The sequence below is a fragment of the Lichenostomus cassidix genome, chromosome 14, assembly GCF_008360975.1.
Source record: "Lichenostomus cassidix isolate B80296 chromosome 14, HeHo_3.0, whole genome shotgun sequence".
NCBI classification, from domain to species: domain Eukaryota; kingdom Metazoa; phylum Chordata; class Aves; order Passeriformes; family Meliphagidae; genus Lichenostomus; species Lichenostomus cassidix.
Window position 1 is genome coordinate 3,738,442 of NC_139495.1, and position 24,444 is coordinate 3,762,885.

Consider the following 24,444-nt stretch of genomic DNA (forward strand, 5'->3'; position numbering starts at 1 on the left):
AAATAGCACTTGAATATTTCACCATTTAATATAACATCTCATTCCCAGCAATTTCCTCAACTTACTGCTTTGAGATGTCATTTCGATGGTTCTCAGAGGAAAGAATATTAATAGACAGGTCTATTTTTCTGAAATTATCAAGCTTATAGTAATTTTAAGAAGAAAACTGCTATCTGAGTGCAAAAAATATGGACTAAGACACTTTAAATCCTATAAAATAAACTTAATAATGCTTCAAAAATATTACTATTGACAGCCATGTGCATTTGTATTCTGTGAAAGAGGAGCTATCCACAAGTGGTTTTGAAGCCTGGAAGGCTTTGTTCCTTCTGCTTCCAAGGGAAAATTTCTACCAAAGCCCAACGATCTGTGCTTCTAAGGAATATCCACAATTCCCACTGAGAAATGGTGGTTTCCTCCACACTTTTCAAAAACAGGGCAGAAACTGTTAAAGTTTCAAACTACTCTTTGGAAGATGAGTCTTTGTGTGGAGAAGAAACGAAGAAAAGGAGTTCAAAAATGCAAAACTGCCCCCTTTTCCACCAAAAGGTGTATTTGTTTGGAAGAGACATAAAGGAACATTATTCTTGACTGGTGCAGACAGGGCAGTGCACACTTATCAGAGATATCCACAGCCCAGAAATACCAACACAGAGAAATGGAGAAATCCTCAAAGATGTCAGGTTTGAAATGACAAGAACATCCACTCCCATGCCCTCTGTCACTGAAATTCCCTGAAGGTTCTGCCATGGCTCCACAACTTCACTCTGCACACTTTTTTAACCTCAGTAGCTGTGTATTAGTCAGAACTTTCTTGCCCCAATTTAAAACTTGATGTCACAATTTATGAACTGTGCATAATTATTGAGTCCTGGAAGCAGAGTTTATCTGATAGTACTCTAAATTTTCATTACAATCCAGGCCCTACTTCCTGCCATGTATCATAATTCCCTGTGTGCTTTTGGAAGGTTATACTATTATCTGAATGACCTGTAGACATCATAAAGTTTTTTGTAGTTAAGAGATTCACCAAATCATCCTGAGATACAGTCATAAATATTAAAGTTGCTCTACAGTCATAATGGGTTGCTTTGGCTACCGTCCCCCACTAAATGCATTTTTTCTTATTCATGTTCTGGATGAAACTGTTTATTATGAGAGCCACAAGATATATTTGAATCTGCTTTTGTGTGCAACACCTTGTATAATTAATAGTTAACATGCATAAAATTTTTTAGAAGTCAAAATTCTCACTTTGCTGCGTATTTGCATATTCAGATATTGTAACTGTCAGAGATTTGTTACTGCAGAAGAAAATTGTATTACAGGTCTTCATATTAGTTTGTTATCACAAAATCACCAGGATATCACTGATAGATTAATCTCCTCCTGTCAGGAAGGCTAAATCAGCTGAATATCATCAAGCTCCAAGTTTTCATTTGTGGTCCTTACAGTCCTTAAAAAAGCTCAGGCAAACATTTGAGGATAGGTTTGCTACAGTTTTAGGAATGTGGATAACCAAATGCTTTAGTTATTTCTTTTAAAAAGGGAAATATTTTTTGTTCATTAGGAGATAATTTTCTGAAACAAGAATATATGATCATAGCAGAGAAAGTACCTGCTGCAATATGAAAAATGATAAAAATTATGAGCAGAAAGCATAAAACCTTCAGAATGCTGGAAATCATGATTTATATCCCAATTCCTCCTTGGACATCTTTATTGAAAAATCAACATCAGCATCTCAATTAATGCATTTAAAAGATGGAAAGAACATGGTCCATCTGATATGCATAAGCTTAATTATACTGCAGAAGACATAATGTAATACATTTTTATATTTTTAATCAGTAAAATACTGGCATTATAATCTCAAATTTACTTCAAAGTGCCAGTATAAAATTCTCCTTTTATGTCCTGATATTAAAGACTTCCTTGGGTATCTGTGCAGTTCTGCATTTAAAAAAGAAAAGAAGTTTGAGGGAAGCTAAATCAGAACTGACCTTTGGCCACTCCAAAACTCAAATACTTTTCCAAGATCACAGAGAGTAACTTACTGAAGCTGTGACTGTCTGCACAGAGGATTTTCTAATTTAGCAGATATCTGTCCTCTTCCTACAAATTTGTTGTCAAGCTGTACAGAAGCTGCCCATGTCAAACAGGTGTTTCAAGAGTAATCCCCAAGTATTTACACTCCCAGTGTTCAAACCTGTACTTCATCACATTGCCAAGCACTCCAAAGCCATCTCACAGTGGAGATCCATCTGGAAGTCATCTCAGAACTGCAGATCAAACTGGTCAGACACAACCAACTGTTCCTTTCCCCCTGAGAAAGTTCATGTGGTTGGAAATCTACAGAGAGCTCAGCCCCAGGACTGGGGGTTAATGCACAGCATTCCAAGTAGAAAAGGTCATGGAAGCACTCGAGATAAAAACCATTAAAAGGGTTTCACTGACAAGATAATGGAGAGAAGAGAAGGCACTGAGGTTAAGCATGTGTACATGTAATTATTCTGTCTCCAGCCACGTGCAAATAGCATGTAAATCCTGCAAAGTTTCTAACAGCCACACTCCTGCTCCTAAATATAGATCTTCAACACAGCCTTGGAAAAAAGGCTCCTCTGCAGCTCTTGACTTTTGAGGTTGCAGCTTCCCTGTCTCAGGCAGGCTTGTGGAACTGCAGGTTTTCCTCTGTGTGAGGATTTGGTTGTTCCTTGAGGTGCTGAGCTGCACATCCCATGGGAGCAGTGGGGATGTGGATTCTTGTAATTCCTCCTGGGAAGCCTCTTCCCTCTGCTCCCAGCTGGTGCTCTGGGCTGTGCTCTGAGCTGCAGTGCGTAGGAAAAGTGGTGTCTGTGACTCTACACATCTGAGAATCTGAATTCTGAAATTCAGCACTGTGAGATTTGGCACTAGCTGAGGAGTTTGGCTTCTTGCAGTGGGGAAACACCTCCTGCCTTTCTTGCATGTCTGTCACACAGACAAGATTTGATTTCTTTATTAAGAGCTGGGGGCTGGGGGCTTCACAGAGACAACTGCTAATTTCACCATCCTGTGAAATCATTTAAAAATAAAATAAAAGCAGAAGATGGGAAATGACACCTAAGCCATATAAAAATCCAGTCACCCCAACTCCACCCTGCTTCTGCACAGGAGCAGCTGGACCCAAACAGCCATGGGTGCTCCAAGGCCACTGGGAGGTTCACCAAAGGAAGTGAACTAAGACCTTTAAGATATTTTTGCCAAGAAAGCCCAAGGAAAAACTAAGGAAAATGTCTTTTCACTGAGATAAAAGTGAATGGTTGTGGAGGACACTCGGCATTCAGAGATTCCTTTTTCAAGATTATTTCCTACATAAAGCAGGAAGCTTTCAGTTAACTGGGTTTCCTCTGGCTCTTCTACCTCAGTGATATATATTTCTCTCATTCATCTCCTATTGCCTGAGGAAGAAGCTGCTTTGGACCTGGCTGAACAGATTCCTCTTGCTTTTATCCTTCTCTCCACACCATCAAGACTTGCTGGTCTGGTGACTGTCCCACACTTTTATTCAGGAAGGGCTTTTGCTCAGACTTTCCTGGCCTGGCAAGGTGCCCATGGACAGTACAGAAGAGAAAACAAAATATCATTGAACTACATGTTGAGATCTGTGAACTTTGGGACATAAAAGTAGTTTTTGGGATATGCATTAGAAGAAAAAAATGGCATTAAAAGCAGAAACAGAAGTGGGTTAATGTCAATGAAGAGGCTGATGGAACGGCAATGTCTCCACTGTAAAACTTGCCCTGCCTAAAACCTCCCATGAGGGAAGTTTTTCAAAGAGAGAGAAGTTCAGGAATATTCACAGTAGTGAGATAAAAGGGACAGACCTTTTAAAGTAAGGGATGGGAGCTGCTGCTTTATCAAATCAACCTCCAGGAAAATGTAAACACTTGCAAGAGTACAGAGCAGGGACAATATTGTCACCACAGGAAGATGTTTATACCTTCACAGAGCTATTCTCAAATGAAAAGGTACTGGGAAACTTCAGGTTTTCATATGGCAATGAGAAGTCCTGCAGGACACTGTTTAAATAAGTCAAAGTGCCCTATGCAGAAGGCTGGCACAAATCCCTGTGAAAAGTAACATCAAAGCAAGGAACAGCTGGAGAAACTCTGATGAAGAAAGACCTATATATACAGAGCATCAAAGGATTAGGCTGAATATCACTCTGAAAAGCCTTTCAAGATTTTAGAGACAGTCAACCTGTCTGACCCTCGTGCTGGGATGTTCAGTGCTCTGCCAGTAAGTCTCTCTGACATTTTATCTCGCTGACATTATGCACCAGTTCCCTCCAAGCTGAGATCCCTCAGCGCCTCCTGAGCTTGGCTGCCTTCTGGAAGGTGGTGATTTTCGAGGAGCTTGGAGCAGCTGATTAGTTTTCAGTGGCTAAAGCAATGCCAGAGGACTAATAAGGGATTAATAGACTAGCTCCTGGTATAAATCCACAGCTTATATGGCCAGTCAATATCCCCTATGACAAAGGTGCCAATATGCTGATGTGCTCCTGCCAATGGGTTGATCTGCTCCCGGGGTTCATTTCCTGCCAGGCTCTGGCTGCACTGCACACTTGATTAGTATGAGGTGTTGCAGGTATTTTTCATCTGCAGACAGACAGGTTCTTGCCAGCCCAGCTCACATCATTTAATGCACGTCAGAGCAGAGGCTGTGCTGGTGTAGTGGTAGGAGAGGGGGATGGATGGGAGTGTGTGTCTTTGACATTTATCTCTGCTCGTATTAAAATCAGAATATGATTTACAAGGCAGTTTTACACGTGGCTTTTTCTTACTCCTGCTGGTTTGGTTTGGGAAGGACATTCTGGAGCAAGAAACAGTCACTGGACTTTCCTGTCTTTTCCCAACTGCAGTAAACATAAAGGAACAGAGATTTGGACAGCAGCGCTTTACCTATAGAGACTGGATATTAATCCAGTTTCAAATTATATTTATACCAACCAGACTCCCCTTTCAGCTCTAAATGTAAAAAGGCTCCAAATTTTTTAATACAGGACATATGCCTTTGGTGAACCCAGCAAGGTTCATTAGGAGACGGTAACATCCATGAAGTAGTTATTAACAGCTATTAGCAAATACCAATATGAAATATTTGTATTATTTAGCAAACACCAACATGACATAAATCAGAAATATCCAATTTTTCTTCTATGTCTACCCAGCACTGAGGAATTACATAAAGACAAAGAGGCCATTGCAGGTTGGCCTGCAGTCTAAACACTCTTGCTGATTAACATGAATGCAGGACTGACTACACCTAATTTATAACAGAGGATTTATACCCTTATAAATGACAACAGACAGCCAATCAATAAAGGATGATAATAACTGCACATAATATCAAGGGAAATTAGAGTCAATTACAGGGTTTAAGGAAAAAGAGTGTGAAGTCCAAACCTGAGCCTTAATAGATGGAAGGTTAAGGTGCTATGATAGCTTCAAATGTGCAAATAAACAAGGTAATGAATTACAAGCATAATCACAAAAGGGATTCAAATTCTGTGTGCAAACCAATTCTCTGCAGAGCTTGGGTCTTTAGTGGGATAGAAAACATTAATCCTGGCTGCAAGGAGAAGACTTTAAGAAAAACATTTCAAGGTCTGCTATAAATACTTCTAGAATGAGGTTGAGTGTGCCTGGGCTCCTCTAAACTATGAGGCTTTACATGCCCTAAGACAAAATACAGATAGCTCTTTCTCTAGTTGTTGTGGTTAATTAGTGTTGCATATGAATAATCTTTTCCTAAAGATCTCCCTACACCTCAGACTGTATCTAATCATGTTATAATGTACTCCTAGTAACAATTAACAAACAACCACTTATTCTTCCCTGATTGAAAGTTAACTGATGCACTGTAAATCTGCAAGTTTTTAAAACAGTGTAATTGTTTTATGACCAATGAAGTAGAGCCCATGCACTGTCCAGTGCTCAGCATCCAGCACAACCCTGCAATTATGGGAATATATGGAAGCCTTAAGGACCTGGCACTTAATTATCCTACAGATTTTTATACCAATCTAGAGGTGTAAACATGCCTTACACTGGCTGTAAAAAGTAATTACATATCCTTTTGTTGCTGTAATTTATACTCTTCTTAAAGCACTTAGAAAAGTGTGGAGGAGCTGTAGCATAAAAATCAGGGCTTTAAAGATCATTTTATCTTCCCCTTTGCAAGTGTCTGCACCATTTCTGAAAGCTTCTCCACAGGCTGTATTTCTCTCCCTAAGATTTCCCTACAATTTATTCCATATTTCTAAAACAAGGTGTTCTGTGACTATCAGAACCAATGCAGCTGGTTTACTCTGTCTCCTAAATTGCATATGCAGCATCTTGCAAGGCTTGGCCATGATAAAACCAATTCCCTGCCATATTTTCTCTAACTCTCCTGGCAGAGTAACCTCAGCCCCTGCCTGTCACAGGTCCCATAAATCCATTCCCCAGGACCCCAGCTCTCATCAGCATTTCTATTTATTACTTCTGCTGCAGCTGACTCTGACCTGCAAGTGTGGCAACACGTCACCACCAGGGTCAGCAGAAACAGATAATTTTTGACCTCACTCACAGCTTTTCCTACAACAGAGACAGAGCAGGGACTCTGCTCAGGCATTTTAAATTTGCAGGTGATTCCTGCTCCGAGCTGTCCATCAAATTTGACTGAAGTGACCATTGATTTCCCAGGCTGTTAGGTGGAACTGCCAGACAGCACATCCCCTGAGGAAACCCTGCCAGAGCCTGGGATGATAAAGCAGATCTTGGTGTGGTTTGCTCACCTCCCTGCAAGGTGTACTCTGTCACAGGCCTGCTGAAGGCTCCCAGCCCAGCTCCATTGTAAGATGCCACCTGGATTTCATACTGGGTCCAAATGATCAGGTCTTTCACCAAACAGTAGTTGATTTCTGCACTGGTGATGTTCTTGTATTGGTACTCTCCTGGGAGGCCGGCCAGGCGATACCTACCAGATGGGGAGAAAAATTAGCTGGTTAATTAGATGGTATCAATTAGAGAAAATATCCTGACTGGCAAGATAGCTTCCTTTGTGAAGAGGCAATATGCAAAGTTTTACAGCAGAATTTTAGCAAGAATAATGAAAAATAATCAGGAGGAACATAGCAAGTCCTGATAAGACCATATCATGTTTGACTGCTATAGTATTTATAATCTGATCTCGCTGAGATTACAGGCTCAGGGCTAAACAAAACGGGTATTTTATCCTGTTTTATGGTTGCAGAAAAATTACAGCTTTTTAAATGGGGCTTGTCTAGTAAAAGCTGTGATTTAGTACAAAAAAATAGCCCAGATGTGATTTTTATCAGAGTGCTGCTGTAAATCAGCCTGGGAAAGGTTTTTTTTCCTTCACTTCTGAAATGTGAAAAAGAAGAGCTCAGAGGGCTCTGACCTTCTGGAATCAGCCATTGGCATCCCTGGCTTCCAACAGAATTTACTTCACAGAATAATTAAAAAAAGGATGGAATACAGTTGAGAATGAAGGGTTGGGTAAGAACTGGAATTCCAGGAGAAGTGCTGTGTCAAACACATAGGGGTGGTAAATATCCTGAAACTCTATCTGCTGAGACATGAGAAGCTGAAACACTGAGGATATTTTCCCATGTAAAAACTGTATTCCAGAAAACAGAACCCCTTTGATGTGTCTCTTCGGGCCAACAAACTACAGAGAAGAACTAAATTATAGAAAACAAACAAACCTTGCAATTCTGTGAATGTGAATAATACTGTTTGTTTTCCTGCCTTTAGGAAAGTGGTACAGTGGATGCTCACAAGATGCTAATTCACAAAAATCAGAAAAACAGAGGCCAAATAAGGGACACAAGACATTACTATTCCATGAAAAAGACAAATATGGAAACATTTGTATTTTTATTCACCACCCAACTTTTATACACTCTTATCTATCCTTTGCTTCACTCTAATCACCAAAAGTTTAAATTCATCTAAGTCATATTGGTGCAATGTTTATGACTAGAGAACTTCACGTGTTTCAGCCAGAGATTTTGGTTCTAAAGTCTTTCTATAAAGAGCTCAGTTCTTAATCACTGACAACACCTCTATTTTCTGCTGCTAGCCTGACCATCCTTTAGCACACTTAATATTTGTAATGCTACACTGGTGTGATTCCATTTATGAACTAGAAATGGAAATAAAGAAATAGCAGCCCTCAGCTGAGTTTATTGAATGCCTTGCCCTTCCTTCCTCCCTCTCACCTCCTGCACAGGCTGTGTGCTCCCTGGCAAGTCAGTTCTTATGCAGCCATGTTTTGCCTCCTGCCCAGGAGCCAAGGTGTAAGTGCTCTGTGATTTAATCTGTTCTGCTGTTAGCAGGGCAGACCCCTAAATGCAATCCTGGCAGTGAGAAAAAGGGCAGAGGATGGAGGCCAGTTCAGAAATGTCATGTCTTCATGATTTTTCTCACCAGGAACTTTGATGGATACTCCACATGACTTGTGCAGTGCACCTTCACTTTTAAAGATCAGGTGTTCCATCAGTTTAGCATCTTGCATGCCTTGAGCTTCTCTGGGATGCATGGTGCTTTTCACTCTGCTGTACCCTAATTCTGCAGAAATCAGTGCAGGAGCACTGTTCTTCAGTGCATATTGCTGTGACTACACCATTTACTTGGAAGAATAGCCTGGTTTATTACCTGGGACAGTCCTGCTTTTATGTGATAATCTTAAATTCCTGTTGAATAAATGGTTTCTGTGCTCCGTTGTCAAGACAAAGCAGGGAGACACCAAAAATGTTCACAGAATGAGAGTAATGAATATGATCACTATTAAAATGGAAAGAGATGTTACAGCAAGGTCAGGGATCAATTATGCAGATAAATACTGCAGAAAATACCAAAGTTGAACATTTACTGGAAAGGCTATATAGAGAAAACAGCACAGATTGCCAGAAGTAGGAGGCTATGGGGTTGCTTTTTAAAGGACTTAATGCTGAGAGTGGGAAAGAGACACTGGGAATACCTCAGGAACTAATCCTAGCACTAAGCAGAGCAGCTTGAAGGGATGAATTGTACAGACAACGTTTGCACCCTGTGCCAGTGAGTACCCAGGGCTCAGGACAAGGTTCTGTCTGCAGGCAGAGGTTAAACCTCTCCCCACTGATGGCTGGCACAGCTCTCAAACCGAGCCCAGCCCCAAAACCTTGCACAAGGAACTCACCACTGTCAACAGGCTCTGTGCAGGTGACAAGGAGATGAACAGACTTAGCTCTGCCTGCAGACACAGGGAACTTTCCAGAGCTATTTTGGGAGCTCACCAACACTCTTAACATGACAAAAGCCTTTCCATCCATGCCAGCGAAAGCAGGAGCTCAGCATGAACAGGATGTTGGCATTCAAACTGTAGCATTTAGTTATCTTTTACACTTCTGGAGGATACTATATTAAAAATGTCAGCAGCCTGCCCACAGGAGGCTGTAGCCATCACTTGGAAATATGTCAGTGGCTGGGAGTTTCCCACAAAATCTCTAATTTAGATAATGCCTCCCTCACTAGAGGTGTGGCCCTAGCTGGCTGCTAGCACTGCAGGATATGGAGGATGCCAAATGAGCAGTAAGCTGTAGTGGAATTGGGTAGGAGTGAAAACAGTCCCAAAAAATTACCTAAGGGAAATGCTCTGCAAAGTCTCTCAGTGTGGCAACACCCTTCCCAACACAATGAATCCTGTGTAAGCAGCCAGATTGGATGTATTCAGGATTCCCAGCTACCTGCCTGAATGTGTTTCTCATTAATAAATACAGACAGGGCTGAAATAATCTTATTCAACTGGCTGATTTTCAAAACCAAACCAAAGTCTGCCATGAAGCATCTGACCTGTCATTGCCTCTCTCCATTTTGTTTGGCACAAACCTGAAGTTTATTGATTCTTTTGTTGCTCCTCCATAGGCAGAGGCCCTGTTGTGTCTTTGATAAATTTAATTAACCTTTTGAGCAGAGAGCTGAGCTTGTAATAAGCAAACATACATCTGCATAGAGTGCACTGTACCAGCTTCCCATGTGGACACTTGTATTAGTTGGTGCTTCACTTCCCTTCAAAAGTGGAATAAAAGGATGCTGTGAGTCTCCACTGGGAGCAGCTGATGGAGCCCACAGACCCTCTAGGACAGACAGGGCAGAATTTAAGTGGCTGCACCCTTGTGACCTCTTGAAGAGTCATGTTTTCTCATGTTTAACAAACCAGGGCAGCCTCAGCACTTGCAAGCAATGATTAATATCTTTAATTCAGTTAGACACAGCTTTTATTACACTTGTAAGTCACATCATTTGAACTCCCTTGTGCACACCTGGGCTTATCTCTGGGTTTTCCAGGTTAGGGAAGGATTTACCTGAGGATGTAGCCATGAAGAACTCCGTTGTGCTCACTCTCAGGAGGAGGCTGCCACTGCACCATGATGGACTGATTGGTTCTCCCACTGGCCACGATGTTTTTAGGGGGGGCACTGGGGGGCTCCTCAGGCAGCATCAACCTAAGTACAAAAGAATGTGATGGACATGGGGGTTGAAAGAAATGATAAATAACACTCCATTTCCTGTATCCACTCCAAGTGAACCACCTTCTTTTATCACAGTCTGATGACTAGAAAGAAATATAATGCTGATCAAACTGCTGAAGACATGCATGAAATAGTTACAACAAATCAACATAATAGGAAATCAGTTAAGCAAGCAACAAGACAGACAGCCGAGGTAACCCTATTCTCTCAGAATCACCCAGGCTGCTACAACTCTTTAAAAAGATTACAAGCCTGAATGAGTAAGAGCTCAGGTCCAGTGTCTGTGACTCCTTCCAAATTGTTTCTTTCAGCTCTTTCAATATTTTTCATATCAAACTCCTACATTTTGAAAAAGCCATTTAGAGTTCAGCTGTTCTGCAATTCAAGCTCGCAGCAAGCTTTGGTTCACAGAAGAAGGGGGATGCATTTGAAACACAGTATGATGAAGCCATCCTTCTCTGTCACATCTGGGTGAACTGCAGAAGTGACACTGCCATGACAGGGTGAGTGCTGTGCTCCTGCCCGGGCTAACTGCTGGGCCTTAGCACAAGAGCAAAATATTATTCCCAAGATTCTGCTCAACTGATACTCTGGAAGTATGAGGACACCTCTGCCATGATGTGCTGATCTGCATCCCCAAAATGCCATCATCACCAATTCCTGCCAGCTGCAGAGAACTCTCCAGATGCAGAGAAATGGCAACTTCTCCATCTCCCAATCATCGTGCAGAAGATTATTTCATTCCTTCCTTCCCAATCAGCATTTTTTCCCTCCCAAGGCTGCTGTCCCTCAGCACACAGACACTGAGTGTCATTACCTGCTGGTCTCAGTGCTGTAGCGTCCCTTTCCCACCTGGTTCACTGCACACACCCTGAACTGGTAGGTCCTGGCTGGAGTGAGACCACTCACAGTGACACCAGTCATCTTCGGGTCAAGGTTTGACAGGTGAACCTTCCAGGGAGAATCTGGGGGAAAAATTAGCATGGGAAAAAAAAAGAAGTTGAAAGTGCTTGTCAAAAGCCCTGCAGAAGTGAGAAAACGCCTCTGATTGCTCAGAGCTCTTTGTGCTTGTTTCCCTCAGAGGAACTTTGGGAAGAAGTTTCTTTTCAGCAGAAGAAACCTTCCTGTCAGCCCACACGGTTATGCAGATTGCACATTTGTCTACTGGAAAGTGATGCTGCACATGTCATGGCATAATAAATAAAAACTATATTCATTAACATTTTAATAAAAGAGGAAACAAGCATGATAAAGACAGATGGGCTGTGTATTTCACAACCCATCTGTTTGGCAGGCCATCACACCACCACACCCATGAGTGGCTCTGGTGGAAGGATTCTAATGAAATTCACAGTCAGTTTGGAATATCTTCCTACCCAGCTTGCAAGCAGGTGTAGAAGCGTGACTCTCTCTGCCAAATCAGCCCTTTGCTGCAAGACCTGAGAAAGCTTCTGCTGCTGATTCTACGTGTCTGCAATTTTTTTTTTCCTAGTGATAATATTCAGCATGGAATCTAATTGTCCTAGGAAGATTCCCTGGTAGGAACAGCCCTGGCAGCACTAGAAACCCCTCACTGTCAGTTCACATTCTTGCCATTCCGAGCTCCTCTGATGCCCAAATTGCATTTACAAGTTTTCAAAGAGGTCAGAAATGAAACATGTTGAAAATTAAATATTCTGACTACTTCTCTCCATAGCCTGGTGTCACATATTCCCCCTGAAGTCATGACTGAAATAGTCAGGGAGAGGTGACATTTGGTCTGTGTTGCAACAGTACAGCAACCGAATCAGCCAATTTGAAGATTTGTTCAGTTTTTAAATAATACCAGCTGTTTTCATGCTCCCTGCTCAAAATCACTAACACTTCTGGAAATTGCTGAGGAGCTCGCTGTAGATTTTGGCAGCGTTTTCTGTGCATGTTGCTCATCAGAAGTGCATCGTGGCTCCTGGCAGGTCACCCCAACGTCTGCCTGAAAATGAAGATGAGATGTCCCAAACGTGGAAGGCTGCTAAACTTCACACCAAGACAGAAGCCACTAATTTTGTGCTTTTCTGGCAGATTCCTTAGCAAGTTTAAGTCCTCAAGGGTGTGATGCCAGTTGGGCTATAAACACTGCATCTTCAAATTACTCCAAATGTATTTATTCCAGTAAGGGCCTTGCCAGAATAAAGTCTTTTTTAACAGGAAAACTGACACAGCAGAATAGTGGGAATGCTGGAGAGGGACATTTGCACAGCAGTCAAGTTCTGTCTTTGCCAATTGTTGATTTACCAACAGCCACTTTGGCTGCAAGATCTCGATGCCAATTTATCTTAGCTGAACAATGAATTTCTTTTAGAGAGCCCTTAGAGGAAGCACACCTGTGCCATCCAGAAAAACATTGCTTGGGAGTTTTTTGCACCCTAGTTCCTTCTGAATTCTCACAGGCTTCCCTTGAGACTTCCCAACAGCCTTGTTACAGCCACAGTGCACAGTGACAAATCAAGGAAAGCTGAAGCTCAGGTATGGCTGACCTAGTGCACTGCCTGAAGGAACTTCCTGAGGAAAATGGAAGAGCAGACACCAAGAGGGGAGTGAAATACCCTGGTATGAGCTCCTTGGGCAGTGGTCCATTTCCTGGAGCATTTAATTTGTTTACTGCCAGGGTAAACACCACCTGAGAGTGCTTAACCCAAGCAGCTCAATGTAGTGAGCAGTTTGATTCAACAACAGGCCCTATTAATCTCCTCAGCACCTTGGGGCTTCGCTCTGTTTATATGCTGCATCTGTAGAATACTTTATTAATTCTTTTTCCTCTCCTGGTGGAAGATAAAAGATCTGGCAGGAAGAGGGATTAAATTGGAAACTAATATAAACGAAGCCTATTCATCTCCTGGGCACTCTGATTCAGAGAGGAGGGTGGTTTGAGGAGCATTTGCTCACTCCTGGAGCACTGGATACACTCAGTGTGCAGAGTATCTTTAAAATTTAAATGTCAAGTCCTTTTTTTTTTGACAATCAATAAACAAAACACTTCAAAAAATGGATCTCCCCTCTTTAGATACACAACCAACCCCAGGACTGTGCAGAAGCTTGTTTTACTGTGGAGAAGAGCAATTCTGACAAGGGAAAGGTGCCATAAAATTTTCAACACCTCCTCTCCTCTCCTCCAGGGATGGCTGTCACTCACCTGTCCCAGGAAGCCTGGACAAATTCCATGGTGACAGAAGACTTGCCAGGTCAAACTATTAAATAAGTCTCTGTTAGACTGAAGAGACTCTGCTAATCCTTCATTTGACTTAAACTGCCCAGAACAGACTGTGGGCTCTGCTGCTCTTCCCCTGTAATTGCCACTCTCTGAGCAACTTCCATGTTGAGCTGCCTGTCATCTTACAAATATTGGGCATTCTGAATCAACTCTGATTGCCTCTCCAAGTTCATTTATTGGAAATGAAGAATCTCACAGGCTGTTCTCTGGTTTACAGTGTCATTTTGGGGTTTTAGAAATTATGTTTTTCTTTCCATAGTGAATTTTTGGACACATTTGTGATGCTTTCAGTAACTCTGGTTATGTGCCAAGAGGCATTTCTTCTCTATTTCCCTGTCTACCCTACAGTTCATGCATTACTTGCAAATTCCTCAAAAATCATTTCTAATTTGATATCACAGATTAGATCTACTGCAGAAAGCTGATTTTTGCAGGTTTGGAGCATATTTTCAGCTCTTTCCTTCTCCAGGGGGTTTTGCATAGATGGCATAGATGGCAGCATTGGAATTTGCTGTACTGCTGGAGTTCACTGAATTCATCTTCCAAACCTCTGTAGCAATATGATATTGCAAAAAATCCAAATGAAAGCAAAATGGTTCATCTTTTGTCTGGTAGGACTTATAGAAGGTCCACCAGCGACCTGAGAAAAAGTACCTTTTAACATTATCATATCTGAGTCACAATCATAGTGAACAACACAGTTTTACTTTGATTTTTGCAAAGATTTATCAATGAGTTCAGTATTTGCCATCTGAATATTCCTACCAAATTCAGGATGACAATTCATAGCTTTCAGTTAAACGTGTAGAGATGCTTTCCACAGGAGCTTTTATTATCTCCTCATTGGCACAATGTGATGAATCTGAGTTATATCATTACCTTACACAGCACAGATATCCCAGAATACAATAAAACAAAAATGGGCTTTTATCTTAATTGTCCTCAGCAGAATTCTATAAGTCTTAATTCATTTCTTCAGTTAAAAGACTATTGAGAATATTCTTTTGATTAATTCCTTCAGTCTAAACCTCTTTGGAATAAAATAAGCATCTCCCCACCTAACTCCATGAAGACATTTCATTGGAATTCTGAGGTAAATTGCAATGGGGCTAAACAGGTCATGAAACATCCAAAATTATATTAGTGCAAATGACAGCAATGCATGGTACTATTTATTTGAAAATCCTATTTCAAATCAAGGTTCACATTCTTGGCTCTGTGTGGGCAGGAATACTTAATGACTGTGTTTCCTTGGAACTGTGTTTTTCAAATTAGATTATAAATTTGCCCCCAAATGTTTAAGGCCATATGTCTCAAGTCACCCACAGACACAGTCTACTGTGAATACTTGTAATTTGAAAATTATTGCATTGTGCCAAATACATTAATTTTAAAAATTAGGTGGCTATAGTCATTCATATTCCCAGCAATTTATGTGCACGATCTGCCACTGTTTTTCTCCTCTAATTAAAATAAGGTTTTTGTATCTCTTTACTGAATTGATATTAATGAAAAGGAGTTCTAATCCATGCCAGGTGGAGTGACACGCCTCCCTCTAATGCAGCTGCTAATTAAACCCCTGAAATTTATACTCGTTATTTTGAACCCTCTTCAGCTATTTCTCTGTTTTGTATTCATTTATGGTACGTGCTTCAAAACCTACCATGGATCCTAAAGCTAGGTGAGCATTATCCAGAACAAAACAGCTAAAAAATAGCAACAAAACAAGACTACATTCCAGCACCTGGAACCAAAACATTCAAACACCAAACATTCAAACTCTGCAGAACTAAGAACAAAATATTCTGGGCAGCTTTGCTAACTGGAAAATAAATCATAATTCTGACGTCCCTCCTTCATGTTTGAAAGGGAATGGGGATTGGGATGGGAGGCTAATTGCTCAATATCAAATTAAATTGATGACAGAGGCAGAGCTTGAGCAGGGTGTTCCCTGCCTCCCTGACAGTCACTCCTTCTGCAGCAGAAAACCCAAAAGGAAATTGTCTTTGAAAAGCAAAGAGAGTTTCTGCACAGTCATGTCAGACCAAGCTGTACCTCCATGATATCAAATGCCAGCTTCATTCCCAACCAGTGCTTGGGATGGGTGGGAACAAAGGGAGGGTGGTGGTTTCCAGAGGAGTAGGTCTGGAGAAGCTAAATATTAACCACACACCGCTGAGATCAAAGTAACTCTGAAAAACAAACCCCTCAGGAAAATAAAAACCTAAAGAAGACAGTGACAGCGTGCAGACATTACAGTCAGTGCTCCAAACCAAAGTCACTGTTGACATTGCTGTACTGCTGGCACTGGAAAGATGAGCAGGAATATATGGAATAGCACAGCAACAGTGGAATATCCAAGGGCTCAGATTCCTCTCTGTCCTACTTCTGTGGGCAACCTTTTACACATTGCACATAAAAGCAAAGTACATAAAGCCCAAAATGTAAAGGACAGCAAGATCTGGAATATATCTGAGAGTTAAGATGCTCAGGTCACAGCAAACCTGGTCTGTGTTTGGCTTTTGCAGCTTTGAGCTGCTGCAGGACAGAGACCTCTGATTTGGAAGAGATCCTCTCAGTGGCAGATTGCAAAGCCATCAGCTAAAATTATTGGATCTCTCATGGAGAGAGCAGTGGTTCACAGGATCCTGTGGTGTTCTCAGGGACTGTTTGCATGCTTTCCAAAGAACTATTGTTGATTTTGGCTGAGCCTTCCACAAATTTCAGTGAATTAATTCTAAAATGATGGCACATCTACCCCACTCCTATACAACTGCAAAGCATCCTTGGTAGAAAGGACTTGAAGGACTTCCAAACTTGTCCATGACACAAGAAAGATGATGGAATGAGATGATCTTTAAGGTCCTTTCCAACTGAAACAATTCCATGATGCTCCTGGCATTGAATGAACTGCCTCTTCTTTTAGTGACATTTCCCATTTGATGCAGGACCCAAGTGCCCATATTCTGCCATCTCTGTGCTGTCTCTGTGTAAATACAGCTCTAGAGCCTTGCAGGGTGTTCCCAGACTGGGACTTGACTAACTTGTCATTGTCAAAGCCACTGGGAAGCAAGCAACACAAGGGTAATGTCCTTGGGTAAAAATCAGGGGAGGAAAAAGGAAAAGGCAGCTACTGGCCTGTAGTTATGGGAGGGAAGGAGAAGAGTGAAAATAAAAAGGAAGATGGTGATAAAAAGGTAGAGGGGGGTGTGAGTGCAGGATCCTGCATTTTCTCATTCATTTGTTACAAAAAGATCAGGAGCCTCTGCTTGAAAAGAACTATTTTAAGGACAGCAGTCCTGGGCATGACTTCGGATTTCTGCTAGGATTAGAAACCTGCACTTTGCTCAACAGTTGTCAAGATCATCGGTTCTGGGAGCTCCACATCTGAGCAGTTATGCACTCCAGCCTGCAAAGCAAAAGGCTTGTATGTGATCTGAAGCACAAGTTTCCTCCCGAGCTCTCTGTGTGGCAAAACAAACTGCTGCTCTCCAGATAATCAGAAATCAGAACTGTTTCACATTCAGTTATGCAGTGACTAATTTCCACATGTCACAAAAAGTGATGCTCTTAATTTTTTCATCAAGAATCAATTGTTCAGCTTGGATTTCCAGCTCCTAGGGTGATAGAGATTAGAAAGTATTGCCAAGGTGACCGATTTCCATATAACCTCATCTTTCCATCAACTCCTAAAGAGGCATTAGCAATGTCCCTGAATAACCTTGCAGGCAGAGCCACGGAGGATCTGGTGTAGAGCATGATAAAACTGTGGGACGTGGCAATCCCCAAAGCCCAGCTTTGTAACCCGTGAAGGCAGATATTTGGATTGCACTCAAGCATACTCAACTACCTGCCTGAAGGAAGGGTGTAAAATGGTAATCTAGAGAAGGCAGAGGAAATATATGAGCCCACAGAGAGGTAAGACAGCAGCTGCTATTGACATCCCTGCTCGTTCCACTGACAGACCATCAGTTCCTTGTATTACCACCCTGCCTGCGTCTTCTAGGTGAAACTGTGGCTCTGAATGCACCAAGAAATCCATGAAACTGGAGACAAAGCCATGGGAAGGAACAGACTGACTGCTGCTGAGGAATGAGCTGTTTGCCTCAAGTCTGGCTGGCAACACTGGAGGTGGAACTGTTTCCTGTAAAATAATCCCTCCACCTCAGCCTTCTTTGTCATTTCACTCTTCCAGCGTGCAAACAGCTGAGTGTAAACCCAGCTTCGTGCTCCTCTCCAGCAAACTGCAGCAGCTCTGGAAAGAGGTGAGCCTGAAGGAATAATTAAGAACAACAAGAGGCTGAAGTGGATTTGACTTACTGTTCTCAGAGAGCTCCACCACGTAGTAGAGCACGGGGCTGTTGCCGTCGAAGGGACGCACCCAGGAGAGCACCACGCTGCGGCTGTAGGACGAGTTCAGCGTGGCCACGAGGTTCTGAGGGGAGTGAGGCAGCTCACTGGGAAGGAAAAAGGAGAAAAAAAAAAAAAAACAGCACAAAAAATTAATCTACATTTTGTTCAGCTACAGTCTTACAGGCGGCTAAAGGCAGGCGACATCAGCCCTGTGTGATGATGGATATAAAACCACCAGCGGCTATTGTACAATTAAATAAATGAAAGACATCTTGGAATTCTTGGCAATTTTATCCTATATAGGGGGAAAAAAAATTGGGCTGAAAGTCCCAAGGCTGATGCTTAGAACAGCTAATGGACATGTTGCTGAATGTGGAGAAAAGCTAATTTTCAACCTGGTTTTGACTGAGCAAGTTGGTCAATAAATTTCCTCTCTCAGTTTTTCTCCCTTCTCACAATGATGTCCTGCAATGTGACAGCAGTGATATGTATAAACAGTAAAACACATGGGAGATATGATTTAACATGGAATTTTTCATACTCAAGGAAGCAGAAGACATTGACACTATCCACACAGAGCTACTAATCAAAATTACCATATGTATTCTTAGGCTACAGAACAGCTTGATTTACTCACGGATTCAGGCTTATCCTGTCATGGGTAGAATCCTTCCTCCCTATAATAACGATATTTTTGGAAGCACCCAACCAGAAAATGCAGTGAAAAATGCCCGCAGAAACCCCGTGGAAACACAAAATGAAACATTTAAAAAAAACAAAAATAAAACAGCAGCTCAATTAAAACGTGTGATTTCTCCACATAAAGGAAATTTGTGGGAAAACATTTCTTTTGTACCCATTGGCTGAAAGTGGGAGCTGCGTGGTGAAGTGAGAACGCTAAATTCTGCTGCAACCCTTAAATGCTGATGTGTTTTAGAGATAAAAGCCCCTCAGCATAATACTTGAGCATGATTTCTGTCCCTTATCATCCTGGCTCCTAAGGAGGACGAGGATTTCAGAATGAAGGAAAAGCAAGGAGGGTTTTTACCCATTCAATCTGCCCTCCTCCCCAGGAAGGCTGAGGGTGACCCTTGTGCAGCTCAGGCCAGAGCAGAGAGCCATGAGGGCACTCAGTGCTTAAATTAAAAACGCAGTAATTCCTGCTTGTGATGTATTTTGCCACTGAAGGCTCAGAGTTATTTAAAAACCGCAACTCCTCAGCCACTCACAAAAGTAAATACAGGCTCTGGCTCCAAGCCAGAACAATAAATATGTCCTGGATTTCTGTTTCTACTGGAAGATTGAGGAACATATGGAGAGCCAGACAATAGTTTTATTATTTTTCTGTTAAAGCTGTGAATGCTTTTGTTTACGCGTTTCTGACGGATACACACTGCGGAGTTAGCACCAAAAAATAAAAAAAAAATATTGCTGGAAGAGCCGAAGAGTGGCAAGAAAAACACACAGCTAATGAGGCACCAGAAGCAGAAGGCACTTCCCTTCCCACCTCTCTCCAGGCAAGAGGGGTTGATATTTCCTAAGGCTAAACCTGAGACTCAAAGCCTTGTCTCGTCTCATTTGGCTTTAAACTCATAACCAAATTAGCAGCACAGTGACCCCAGGCTCTTTCTGTAGTAAACATGGAATGACACCTCGGGGTGTGATTCAGATCTCAACTTCATTAAATTGCTAGCTTGAGATGCCTTGGTGGTGAGGAGTTTAAGTTGAGTGTTCTCACTCATATCTGGACATGCACTGACAGCTCAGACGTGGCCACTTTTGGGGGAAAACAAACATCAGGCACAGCAACAAGCACTTGTGGGCTCAAAGGAGGCAGATTTTGAACACAACACTGTGAAATGCTGGATAAACAAGTTGAGGGAAGAGGGGGACTTGGGAACATAGCAGGAGGGCAGCTGACCTGAGAGACAGAGTGTGGCTGTCACTAAAAAGTGTGGGGGTGTAAAGTATGGCCATTTACCCAGGGACTACAGGAGTGTGCTGCTTAATTTTGAATGAAACATTAAATTATAATAAACATTAAACCTCCACCACAATTTATCATTGTGTCCTAAGCAAGCTGGTTGGAAAAGTTTTTGTGATTAAGCTGGCAAAGGTAATTACCGAAGGGAAGAGTGAAACGTCTTGCTGCTACATGGCTCACACAAGTCCCAGTCCCCCCTTCATCCATCACCAGTCCCTGTGGGGAAGAGCTCAGCGTTGGGCTGTGGCTCCAGCTCCTTCTGGAAGAGGATGGTCACAGCAGCAGCAATGTGGGAGGAATGGCTGAGCTCACAGCAGATTATCCCATGTAACTGCTTTTCTACACACTAAATGAGCACTGCTGGCGTGTATAAAGGGTATTTTCAAGGTGTGCATTTACTATCTTGATCTCCCATATATTAGAGAGGCTCAATTAATAGCTCACTTGATGACAGAGGCCACACGACTAAGAAAGACTCAAAGCTCAGTCTCTTTTCCCTTCCAAGTGTACAAGACTCAGAAGAGCTTAGAAGAAGAGGGGGCATCCGCTTTCCCCTGTTCTGTAATGCACAAACCAAATTAAAACCTGGGGTTCTGTTTGCTTAGGATTTGGGTTGAGTTGATTATTCCCTCAGACTGACAAGGATAATCAGCAGCAGCATGGAGGAAATGGCACTTTGTGCTCAGACAGAGATTGAGCAGCACGAGCTGCTGCCTCCACCCAGGACACCCAATCCACAAACATCTCAGCCTTCACCCAAACGTGTCCACGCTGAACAGCAGCAGATGGAGCTCGCAGATTTAAACCCCCTGAGGCAGGCAGAACAAGTGCCTGAGAAACACACCTGGACAGAAATAAATATTTAAAGCCACAAAGACGTTTCAGCACAGGAGTGCATCTCTCTCGTTGTAGTATACAAAAGCAGAGATTAATAAGTAGTAATTTCTACTTTAGCAAGCACTTACACTTTGTCTCCTTCTCATTTGCTACCACAGACCCCGTGGAAGGGATGATAAATGAGACCTGTACCACCATCATGAATATTCACGTTCCCCAAAGAGATCATGGCTTCTATTTCTCCTTTAAGAGGATTACTTTTCCTTGCTTCTAACACCCAAGAAATTATTGCGGGGAATTCTAATTTCAAGCATTTTTCAGGGTGAGAAGGACATCAGAGTAGAACTGGTCAGCTTCTGATGCACCAAGAAAGTGGATGAAGTTTAGGACCATAGCATCCTTGATCAGACACTGAAAGTCTAATTCCAGCATCATTATCTTTCTTTTGTTCACTGAAGCCCCAAACAGGAAATACATGGAAGATTTTCAATACAGAGTATCTTAAAACCTCACACTTCTAATGCTGAAGAACTGCACGGAGGCAAGTTTTCCATAACTTGCTTTGTGTGATAGCAAAAAATACGTCCATGGACACTTTAAAATCTGTAATTGATAGATAAGCCCAGGGTTAATGGCATTGCCACCAAGGTGACCTGAGGGAACTCTGACAAAGCAATTAAAATAGTGCATTGCAAGAAAAGAACATGAAGTCATTGTGACAGTCTGGGAGAGAAATATTAGCCAGTTGCAGATGATACATGCTCAAAACAGAAACCCTAATGTTTTGAGTCAGCTCATCACTGCCAGAGGGCAGCTGAAAAATTCACTCAGCAAACACAGGGAGCATTTTATAAAATTAGCTAAAAGCAGACTATTTGCTGAGGAAAATAAACCAGACACGGTTTGGAGAGACTTCTGAGAAAAATGCTCCAACAGCAGGTAATTAGAGAGACTGTGACTGAAGAGGGGATTACTAAAAAGGCACAGGAGATTAAACAAGTTTTCTTGTCAGTTTATGAAAAGCCCTGCTCCTGTTTCATAACCGATTTCCTCAGTCAGGTCCACCAGGCAAGGTCTGCTCAGGAGCAGGTGGTTCATCTGCCGCAGCCGATAACAGCACAGGCTGAGGCAGGAGGCAAGGAGCACTCAGCCCTGATGGCTCTGCTGCTGAAAGTTTGTAATGGTTTCAATTAACAAACGTGGCAACTGTTGCTCAGGACTTTGCAGCTTCTCTTGCAGCAGATTCCTCTCCAATTTATAAACACAGGGAGAACTGGTGAGAGGCAGCCCTGGGGTTTGAGGCTCTTTGTCTCTCACAGGTCTGTAACAAGGTGAATTTTTGGAATTAAACGGTTGCCGAGTTCCAGAGTGCACAGATTTATTTCCCATTTCAATTTGCTGAAATCCACAGATGACTTGGGAAAGGGACTTGAATTTTATGCTTTCTTTTTGCTGAAACCACCTACATTCCTGCTCTCCCTTCAATGACAAACAGGCACAATGGCATTTATTTCCGACTGCATTTCTGGGCGATATTTCTCCTTTGAGTATCAAGTGCACTTAGATTCTGCAGTGAACCTTGCTTCTTGGATGACATCTCAATAGAGAGCTCGGAAAAATAAATAGAAGCCTTCTTTCCAGTGAGGAAGGAATAATATATTTTCAAGTTTGACATTCTTCCTGCTTTCACTCCCTGAAGAAAGGAGAAGAGATGGGCTATTGGGACCTAGGGATATGGGATCTGTATCAAGTTCTGTTTGTAATGGGACTCATTTTTATCTCTTACCCTGCACTGGTCATACTGATTTTAATTTTTGCAATAATTTTTTCATGGTATATATTGGGAAGAAATTGGAAGAAGCAGCAATTATAAATACTTCAGTAAAAAGGGTATCCAAATTCATGTATAGATGGCTGACAAAGGCAATGCTGTACATTCCTGGCAACCCACTGGGGTTTGTTATAAGTGGTTAGTTCCCCTCTCCTGCTTTTGAAGGAGACAGAACAATAATAGTTCTTTCTCTGATGAAAGGGAACTGAAAGAAGATGAACTTGCTGCCAGGAATAAATTGCCTATTTTTGTATTACATTGTCCTTCCCATATTTTTGCATAGAAAAAGAGCCTAAAAGATTTTACTATATGTTGTGACATAACAGAGGCTTGTAGAGGGCTTTGATTTCCCCAACAATGCAGCATTACCATACTTTTCAGTCACATTCATACAACAAAGAGATGCTCTAGCATGGGCTGCAGACAGGCTGATATTGAGCACTGGGTATCACCAGGCACAGAGAGTGGTAATTCTGCATATTTTATACATTCTGAGAATCCTCAGGATACTTTGAGCTGGAATCAGCACAGTTTCCCATCAGGTGAGAGATACATTGTGATAACTCAGCTTATGCAGCTTTAGGAAGAAGCCTTTTTTTTCCACTGTATGTATTTCAGGGTGGCATTTACAGGACTATAAAAGTGAGCTAAATGAAGCTGGGATGTTTCATAACATGCAATTACTTTCAGGATCAAACCCTATGACTTGGGAGGACTTGGGGGCTCATCACCAAAAGACCTGCAAATGTTTCTGATATGCAGTTGAGAAACTCTACTAGGAGGAAAAATCAGTGTAAAATTAAAATCTATCTCTTGCAGAAGAGAAACATCACTCGCAAATGTTTTACCTCGTGCAAATCAAATCAAGTGATGTACATGAAGAATAAACACATTTAGAGGGAAGACAAATGAATGAATAGAGTATCTTGACTAGCAATTAGTTTCTCTGCCCAAGTACCATCAGCGCAAAATTGATGAGCAAGGTAACCTTTGGCTGCACTTTAGCAAGTTCTTCATTAGTTTTCTGGCTTTCCTTTGCAAATATTTTATTTCTTCTTTCATGCTGAGGAAGATGATCCATCCTGCCTGCACCACCAATGTGTCTGTGCTGTGCTATCACTGCAGGTTCTTCCAGCAAGGAACTCCACCTTTTCCCCCAAATTTGACTTCCAGCAAGGGGGGGAAGGAAGAAGGAATTTTCTGTCCTTCTTTTCGGAGATTAGAAAACTGGACCACTCAGAGATTAAATAACTGAAGGTCACCCTGAAGGTCAACAGTTTTCAATTGAATTAGTTTGAACAGAAATCAGCAACAAACTTATTTTTGCCTTTGGAAATTCCTCTCGATGGGCACAGAGGTAGAGGAGGAACACGCTGGTTTTTGGGGGGAATAAAGGTGGGGAGACAATGGGAGTACTCAGGCAAGGCTGTGTGGGCTACAATATTATCCACTGGTGACTGCTGCAGTCTGTAATTGGTTGAGAGGCCTCCTTTGAACATTTGTCTGACATTAGAGCTACTCAAGGCACTGAAGTGTGAGTGCTCATCGACAGCAACGTGCATGCCCTGTTTGTTAATGCTCTGCACGAGGGAATTATCGGGGAGAACAGGGAATGTTATAGATCTGTCATC

At 42.0% G+C, this 24,444-nt stretch overlaps 1 protein-coding gene across 4 annotated transcripts in view; it reads right to left on the minus strand.

The window, feature by feature from the left end:
- Positions 1–24,444, minus strand: part of SDK1 (sidekick cell adhesion molecule 1) — a 378,509-nt gene that overhangs the window by 105,287 nt on the left and 248,778 nt on the right. For all 4 annotated transcript variants that reach the window (XM_085074532.1, XM_085074531.1, XM_085074533.1 and 1 more), the window contains 4 exons: positions 18,129–18,265; positions 11,379–11,526; positions 10,394–10,534; positions 6,821–7,002 (listed from right to left, as the gene is read on the minus strand). In XM_085074532.1, coding sequence (XP_084930658.1) covers positions 6,821–7,002; positions 10,394–10,534; positions 11,379–11,526; positions 18,129–18,265 — 608 coding nt within the window. The remainder of the gene's footprint in view (positions 1–6,820; positions 7,003–10,393; positions 10,535–11,378; positions 11,527–18,128; positions 18,266–24,444) is intronic.